At 44.5% G+C, this 8,694-nt stretch overlaps 1 protein-coding gene across 7 annotated transcripts in view; it reads right to left on the reverse strand.

Annotated features, from left to right (window-relative positions):
- LIMK2 (LIM domain kinase 2) overlaps nt 1-8,694 on the reverse strand; it is a 68,247-nt gene that overhangs the window by 31,840 nt on the left and 27,713 nt on the right. For 3 of the 7 annotated variants that reach the window (XR_001816759.2, XM_037728181.1, XM_017499543.2), the window contains exon 3: nt 5,077-5,160. The exons of the other annotated variants lie outside the window; for them this stretch is intronic. Coding sequence is in view for 2 of the 3 variants with exons in the window: in XM_037728181.1 (XP_037584109.1) it covers nt 5,077-5,160 (84 nt within the window). In the remaining variant the exon portion in view is untranslated. The remainder of the gene's footprint in view (nt 1-5,076; nt 5,161-8,694) is intronic. 7 annotated transcript variants of the gene reach the window in all.

An 8,694-nucleotide genomic window follows, 5' to 3' on the forward strand; every position in this document is an offset into this window, starting at 1 on the left:
GGATTGATAAGCCTAGGTATCTGGAATGGGAGCCTGACTGAAGAGCCCCAGTTTTGAGGATGACCGAACCAGAGCCTACCATGGAGAAAGCCCTTGTCTCCCTACCTGCAGGATTATAAGGGAAAAAGCAAGGCTGCCAAAGGAAACCAGAACACAAAGACCACCATTGGATTTAGGGCAGTGACATCAGCTCTCCCTCGCCAGGCACACCCCCCTTTCCATTGTAAAGAGCCAGAAGTCACCCTGCAGCTTCTATCTCTTACTGCGAACCATGGCAGGAAAGTGTGTGACAAAGATGGTAGATGGGGTTACAAGGGAGCCTTTTACCATTCAACCAGTTGGACACAGGAACAACAATGCATGCGATAAGAGCACATTGGTTTGAATGCCGTTAATAAGCTACCATTTATTGAGCACTTAATATGTTCTAGGCCCTGTGTTAAGTGCTTAGCATCTTACTATTTAAATTGCCAGTGGGGTAAATGTCATCAGCCTCATTTAACAGATTAGGAAATAGGTTCTGAGGGGTTATGTCACTATCCTCAAGACAAACAGCTGGCTGGGCACCGTGGCTCATGCCTATAATCCCAGCACTTTGGGAGGCCGAGACAGATGGATCACCTGAGGTCGGGAGTTTGAGACCTGCTGACCAACATGGAGAAACCCTGTCTCTACTAAAAATACAAAATTAGCTGAGCATGGTGGCTCATGTCTGTAATTCCAGCACTTTAAGAGGCTGAGGTGGGCTGATGGTCAGGAGTTAGAAAGCAGCCTGGCCAGCATGGTGAAAACCCATCTCTACTAAAAATATAAAAATTAGCTGGGCATGGTGGTGTGCGCCTATAATCCGTTAACTGAAAGCTAAGGCAGGAGAACTGCTTGTACCCGGGAAGCGGAGGTTGCAGTGAGCCAAGATCGTGCCATTGCACTCCAGCCTGGGCAATAGAGCGAGACTCCATCTCAAGAAAACCCAAAAAACAAAATTAGCCGGGTGTGGTGGCGCACGCCTGTAATCCCAGCTATTTGGGTGGCTGAGGCAAAAGAATTGCTTGAACCCAGCAGGCGGAGGTTGTGGTGAGCCCAGATCACACCATTGTACTCCAGCCTGGGCAACAAGAGTGAGACTCCATCTCAAAAAAAAAAACAAAAAACAAAATCAATCAAGGAATCACAGGCCATATTAAAATAGGGATTGGGTCATAGCTTGCTGGGCTCTATTCTAGAGCCACAGAGCTCAATCACCACTCTGTTTACTGCCTCTAATGGTGACGAGCAGCTCTTGGCGTTTGTGTGGAGCTCAGCCATATCTGTCTACTACCACAAAGACACCACACTCTAGCCCCAGAGGCAGCCTGGGGAAGTAAGCCCTGAACAGCTTCTCACCCTACACTAAGCACTACTTGCAGCACTACTTGTATGAATGAATTTTAACCCACACGATTCCACAGCACTGTGATTTCTCTCTTTACAGATAAAGCAACTGAGGTACAGAGAGGTTAAATCACTTGCCTGAGGTCACTCAGCTGTAAATATGAGAAGTGAAGCCAGGATCTGAACCAAGACTAGACATTATAGACTATACCATACTATACTGAAGCTCAGCCTGGGCCCACAGCCAGACTGCGTTTGAATGCGACAATGCACTGCACATAAGCCCTTGGCACAAAGTCTGGAACACAGTAAGAGTTGATAAATGTTAGCCGTTAATATCATTAAGACTGTCGTTATAACTACTGTGGGCTAGCTATGTGGCCTTCAGCAAGTCACTGTCTCTGTCTGGGCCTTGGTTAGATCTCTAAATAGCTCCAAGTGTCAACATTTTTCAACCCTATGAGGTTGCAGGGGGCTCTCTGTTTTCCTCGGGTCTCAAGTTGTGTTTAAACTCCTGAGCCAACCCTGAGGAGGTCAGGATCCTGGCTTAGGGGCCACACAAGAGCCACAGAAGAGGTGAGGTGGGCTGGAAGTGGGGAAACAACATACAGGATACCCAAAGGGCTGTCCAGCTGGAGAGCTGGGAGCTCTCCTTCTCCCAGCCACAAAGCCAACTATTTCTCACCAAAAATCTATTATCGTCCCCTGTAATTCAGTCAGGCAAGAAGGGGGCCCTAAATTAAGTCTGGAACTAGCAAATTATCTTTTAATTGTACCCTCTGATTTCCATGTGATGAACACAGTACTGATGGAAGAATACGCAAGCCACAAAGAGACCGAGGCCAGGGAGCCCATGAGCATAACTCCTCTTGACATTTCACACAGCTCTGCTGTTCCAGCGGCGGCAGGCTCAGTGAGTCGGTGTCTAGGAATGTGAGCAGGAGGCTGCAGGCGTTCTCCTCTCCCCCTACTCATCTTACAAATAACTTGGTTGGTTGGTTGGTTGGTGGGTGGGTGGGAAATAAGTCAGAGGACATCTCAATGACATGAAAACTGCCTCCTTCTGGAAGAGAAACAGCCTTCTCCCCATGTCATGAGTTGAAGTGGAAGCCCCTCCCACGTGGAATCCATTTGACCTCCATAAATCCAGACTTCAGGAGGAATCTTTGAAGGATTGATCACCAGATGTGATAAGCTGCTGGCTGCTCAGACCCAAGTGTGTGGTTCCTCAGAGCCAACTTCAAAGGGCCCAAACCACCCAGCATTGGGAGATGAAATGTCACACTGGAGGATATATTTCACCCTCCTGCCTCTGGAAACTGGTCCTGGATAGAAAACTGCTCTTCTAGGTCCTCAGGGCAGCTGACAGAAGATTCAGCAGTTATGACTGCCAAAGGCAACTGCAGGAATCCTTCAACTGGCAGTTAGAGTAGGGAAAAAATGGCAGGAGAGGTGTTAATCTCCAGCACATTTCACAAGTTGGAAACCTGGCAGAGAGCTGAACAAACTGACTCCTTAGAACCAGCTGATGCATAGGTCTTCAAGGCATCTGTGACAGGCTGGAGAACAATAGCCTTCAAAACTGGCAGCCCCAAGTGAATGCTCAAGCAAGGTGTAGTAAGTGAATAAATCACTCCAACCTCTTGATAGGAGAATGCTCTGGTCAAATAATTCAAAACCCAAGGAACCATGTTTATGTGAAGAATTCTCTTCCTCCAGTTAAGGAAGAGAATTTTTAAGGACTATGAAGCCTCCAAATCCTGAAAGGTAGGCATTACCACCTCCATCTACTAACCATCTTTCGTGCTCTACTCCTCTCCTCTTCCAAATCACTTTTTGCATTACAGCAGCAGCAGTCATCCTTCTAAAACAAGGGTCCTGGCTGGGCACAGTGGCTTACACCTGTAATCCCAGCACTTTGGGAGGCTCAGGCGGATGGATCACTTGAGGTCAGGTGTTTGTGACCAACCTGGCCAAAAAAGGTGAAACTCTGTCTCTACTAAAAATACAAAAATTAGCCAGGTGGTGTGCGCCTGCAATCCCAGCTACTTGGGAGGCTGAGGCAGGAGAATCACTTGAACCAGGGAGGCAGAGGTTGCCGTGAGCTGAGATCGCGCCATTGCACTCCAGCCTGGGTGACAGAGAGAGACTCTGTCTCAAAAAATCAATCAATCAATCAATCAAGGATCCCAGCAATTCCATTGCTAAAAATGTTGCCTAGAGAAATACTTTTAAAAAATGCGCAGACATATGTTCAAACAGTACAGCAGTGCTTAATACTAAAAGATTAAGAACAGTCCATGTGTCCATCAACAGCAGTAGGCTACTTTACACCACCACATCCACACAATAAAATACTATGCAGCTGTTAAAAATAATGAGGAAAATCCTAGGTACTGAAGCAGAAACTGTCCTGGGTGAGATGTCAAGTGAAAAACCTAAGCTTCAGAGACAGTGTACAGTATAATCCCATTGTTTCAAAAGTCTATGTGTAAAATCCTTAGAGACCATCTGGAAGAGTGCCACTTGGATATCAGTTTCTCCTTTGGAGCAGTGAAACAAGAAGCAGGTATGAAACAGCATTCATTTTCTACCATTTATATATTATTTACATGTAAATAATTATGTTATTTACATTTTTTTCTTACCTTAAAGTAACGAAATGGACAACAACAAAAAGAAGTCCTAGGATTTAGAGCAAATGCTTGCTCAGACTTCTTCCCTAGCGCTCTTGTTCAATGAGAAAGCCCACCAGGTGCACTGCACCCAGGACCCTGGGGCTATCACTTGAGCTGTCCCAGCTGGTCACCTTCTGCCCCTACTCCATTGATGACTCACCACATAAGCTCCTTGGGAGTCCCCCAAACCTCTGCTCTCTTAACTCTTTCTGTAGCCTCCTATATCTCATGCAGGCACTGTCTTCTCCTACTTCTTCCAGGCCCAGCTCTGACAGAGCATTCATTCTCCTCTGGGAAGGATTCCCTCAATTGGGGAAGGATACCCCAAGCACATCACACACGGGAAGGACCCTGTGGCCATACCTGTCTATCACCAGATCAAACTATGTGAAGGTAGGCACTGGGTACTCTCAGTGCCCAGCACAGGCCTGGCCCATACCAGGTGTCCACAGATGCCTAGTAAAGAAATCTGATTGAGAACCCCCATGATGAGCAGCTACAGCACTAGAATAGTGATAATAACTAATGTTTATAAAGCATCTTCAGTTTACAAAGGCGTTTTACACTTATCATCTTGCTTAGTTCCTGCAACAACCTCTTGAGAAATACAGCACAAACAGGACAAGGGAAACCCTGAAATGTTAAATAATTTATCCAAGTTTATGCTGCTGGGAAGGGCAGCATTGAAATTAAAAGTTTTCTGAGCTCAAATCCTGCCACTATAATTCAGAGCCTCAAACCAATGGGTATGTTGAGTTCTTGTATCTGATTTTTCTAGATTTCCTACCCACATTCTTACTGTCTGGTTATCAGGAAAGGGTTTATCAAATGCCTGTGGAAATCCAAGAGAAGGTCTCATGATGAGTAACCCAGCGAAACATGAAGTCAAGTCTAAACTAGTCACTACTATTTCACTACTGATGACTCCTAATGATCGGCTCCTTTTCTAAGTGCTTACTGTCCACTTATTCCATCATCTGCCTCGAATTTTGTGAAGGAATCAAAGTAAAAGGATCATAAGGCTTACGTTTTCCAGTATCTTTTTCCTCCGTTTTGAAAACTCGGCCAGTTAGCCATCTCCATCTTGATTTCACGACTACATCCCCAGTGCCTGGTATATAGTAGATATGGAACATTATAGTTTAGAAATATTGCCCCCATTCTCCATAGTTTCTCCAAAGTTACTAACAGTGGTTCCATCACTGTGCCAGCATATTTTCTTTTTTCAATATACTGGGAAATAATTCTCCCAGTCTGAAAATCTGAACATATTTCATGTGACTAGGTATCATCATATGTCTTGGGCTTCCAATTCTCTATTCCTAGTTTCAAGTTCATGAACTATAAAACAAGGGATTAGATTAAATCTCTAAAGTTCTATCCAGATGTCAAATTCTTTTCTCTTTCTGTGATACCTGATTAAGACAGATGCCAAATATTGTCTTTTACCTGGTGTTTGTGAACATGACATTGCATTACAGGAGTAGCAGATACTAAGCTCTCACTCTAGAAAATACTGACTGAGGCCAGGAGCGGTGGCTCATGCCTGTAATCCCAGCACTTCGGGAGGCCGAGATGGGCAGATCACGAGGTCAGGAGATCAAGACCATCCTGGCTGACACGATGAAACCCTGTCTCTACTAAAAATACAAAAATTAGCTGGGTGTGGTGGCAGGTGCCTGTAATCTCAGCTACTCGGGAGGCTGAGGCAGGAGAATTGCTTGAACCTGGGAGGCACGGGTTGTAGTGAGCCGAGATTACACCATTGCACTCAAGCCTGGGAGACAAAGCAAGACTCCGTCTCAAAAAAAAAAAAAGAAAACACTGACTGAGTTCCATGAGCCAGGTACTGAAGTGGACTTCTTCACATATGTTCTCATTTAATCCTTACAACCCTGTGAAGCTGGAGTTGTCATCTCCTTTTTACATATGAGGGAACTAAGGTTCACAGAGAAGGTTGCTGTTTGAGGTCACAGGTCTAGGAATTGACAAGACTGGAGTTTGACTCAAGTCTTTTTTGAGATGGAGTCTTGCTCTGACGCCCAGGCTAGAGCGCAGTGGCATGATCTCAGCTCACTGCAACCTCTATGTCCAGGTTCAAGCAATTCTCCTGCCTCAGCCTCCCAAGTAGCTGGGATTATAGGCGCCCACACCACTATACCCAGCTAATTTTTATATTTTTAGTAGAGATGGGGTTTCACTGTGTTGGCCAGGATGGTCCTGAACTCCTGACCTCATGATCCGCCTGCCTTGGCCTCCCAGAGTGCTAGGATTACAGGGGTGACCCAACACACCCGGCCTAGTTTGACCCAAGTCTTTGGACTCCAGGTCCAACATACTAAAATTGCCTCAAACGATTATCTTATTCTTGCCATTTGATTAACAGTAGTATTTCTGAAAGTGTGACTAAAGGAATAGCATCAGTGGACCCCCTGGTTGGCTTACTGAAAATGAAGATTCCTGGGCCCCACCTCAGGCATACAGAATTTGAATAGCTGAGATTGGGGCTAAGAATCTGCATTTTAAACAAGCTCCAGTATTTCTGATCCACACTAACCACAAAAAGAAAACCACTGATTTTCTTTTTCCTAACTGCTTTTCCACTTAATTTCATTTTATTCTCATGCTACTCTCAGAGGCAGGCAGGATAGATCACTATCATTCCCTTCTTACAAACAAGAAAATGAATGTACAGATAGCTTGTTCATCTTCTTATCCTGAACGTAACTTAATAAATGAATGTTTGGTGACTGACATTTTGTTAAGCCTTGGTTCAGCTGAGACTTTCACCTTTCTGGTGCCACTCTTACTCATTTGTAACCCCACAGTAGCTGCCTCTCTCTTTTCTCAGTGACACGACAGTGGTGCTCACATTATGGTATTTCTAGAAGGTGATTCTAGAAGATAGGGTCATTCCACAAAAGTGCTATCTCTGGAACTAAAACAAATTTAAAACAAACAAACAAACAAATGAGGAATGACATTAGCCAACTTCAGAAACAGTTAGTGCTTCTGCAAGAGTCAGTGCTACTGATGGGAGTGACATACCCTCTGATCTCAGCAAAATCTCTATAGTGCATTATCAGGAAGTCATGACCAGAATACGGCTGACACATGCAAGTCTGGCATGAGGTGCTGAGGGTTTTTTTGGTAATTGTAAAAAGGATGGAGAAAGAATTTGTTAGCACTCCTCCAGCTCTGCCCATGGGAGAAGGGACTCTAACCTTTGGGGGGAAAATGAAAAACACAGCAAAATAAGCACAGCAGGCTGCTATAGTTGCAGAAGGCATGCCATTCCTTGAGGCCCTGGTTTTGATGGCTTAAGACTTAGGGATGATATTTACAGACTGAGATCTTAGTCTATAATAAAGTTTGAGCTTACCTTATCACCTCAAAAGATAAGCTCTTGCCTAAAAGAATACTGTACAGCAAAGAGTTGGTGATGGTACATATTGGATGGGCTTTATTCAAGTGTCCAGAGTCATTCAACAAATACATCATTCACCCAGCAAACACTCTGAGCACACACTACATTCTAGGTACTTTGTTAAGCTCTAGAATACAAAGACAAACTAGAAACGGCTTCACATTTGGAGAATTTCATACTCTTTAACAGTGATACCAGATGTATAAACAAATACTGACATGAATGTAACTGAGGTATGAAGAGAGTATCAAAAAGAGAGAAAAAGTCTCTGACTGGTTGGGAGACATATGGGTGGATTTGAAGGGGCTCCTCCATAGAAGATAGAATGGTACTGGCTGACTCTAATAGGCTGATTGCCAGGCAGATAAGAGGCATTCTGGCCTGAAAGAACAACATGTGCAAGTGCACTGAGGCATAAGAGAGCATGATATGCTCACATAATGCTGAACAGGTAGTGCAGGGCACATGTGGGCAGCAATAAGAGAGGAGGCTGGGATGGTGGGAGAGAGTAGGGAGACAGAGCACTAAAGACCAAGTTAGGCTGGAGTTGCTACAGGCAGTGAAGAGCTATCGGAGGTATTTAAGCAAACAATGGTTCCAAATCAAAAGAACATAAAGCCTGAAATGCCAAGAAGAACGCTGATCTTTAGTTGCCAGTTTGGTTCTTTGAATGGGTATAAATGCCTCAAGTCTACAGCTGGCCATGTTTATGTCCATATGAAGTTTGTTGGCCAACTAGTGTTCACAAAAGCAGACTATGCCTTTGTCCTGGGGCCACATCTCTACTGCCTTGTCATTTTAACAGCTGAGAGTTGTCTATATGAACCGTAAGCACTTAAGCATGGCATTGCAACCCCTTGCAGATAATCATCCACTGTTGCTCGATGATACTAATTAGGAAATTGAATGTCTAACATTCAGTATCAAATGCTGTGTTGACATGGACATCCTTCTCCAGGCTGCACTGGGAAAAATGCTTTGGATACCTCAACAAATCTCTAGGCAATTCAGGGAAAAAAGCCCTCATGTGGACCTGAAAAATTACCCTGATTAACAGAAAATGTGCTATGTGATCTTAGGCAAGCCATTAAATCTCTCTGGGCTTCAATTTCTTCCTCTGTAAAAGGAAGGAGATAGGTGAGCAAAAAGTTCCATATCCATTAGAGGTCAGTGCTTAAAGAAGTAATGAGGAAGCGGGTGTGATCAAAGGAAGGGTGG

This window comes from Cebus imitator, unplaced genomic scaffold, assembly GCF_001604975.1.
Source record: "Cebus imitator isolate Cc_AM_T3 unplaced genomic scaffold, Cebus_imitator-1.0 Scaffold258, whole genome shotgun sequence".
Taxonomy (NCBI): Eukaryota; Metazoa; Chordata; class Mammalia; order Primates; family Cebidae; genus Cebus; species Cebus imitator.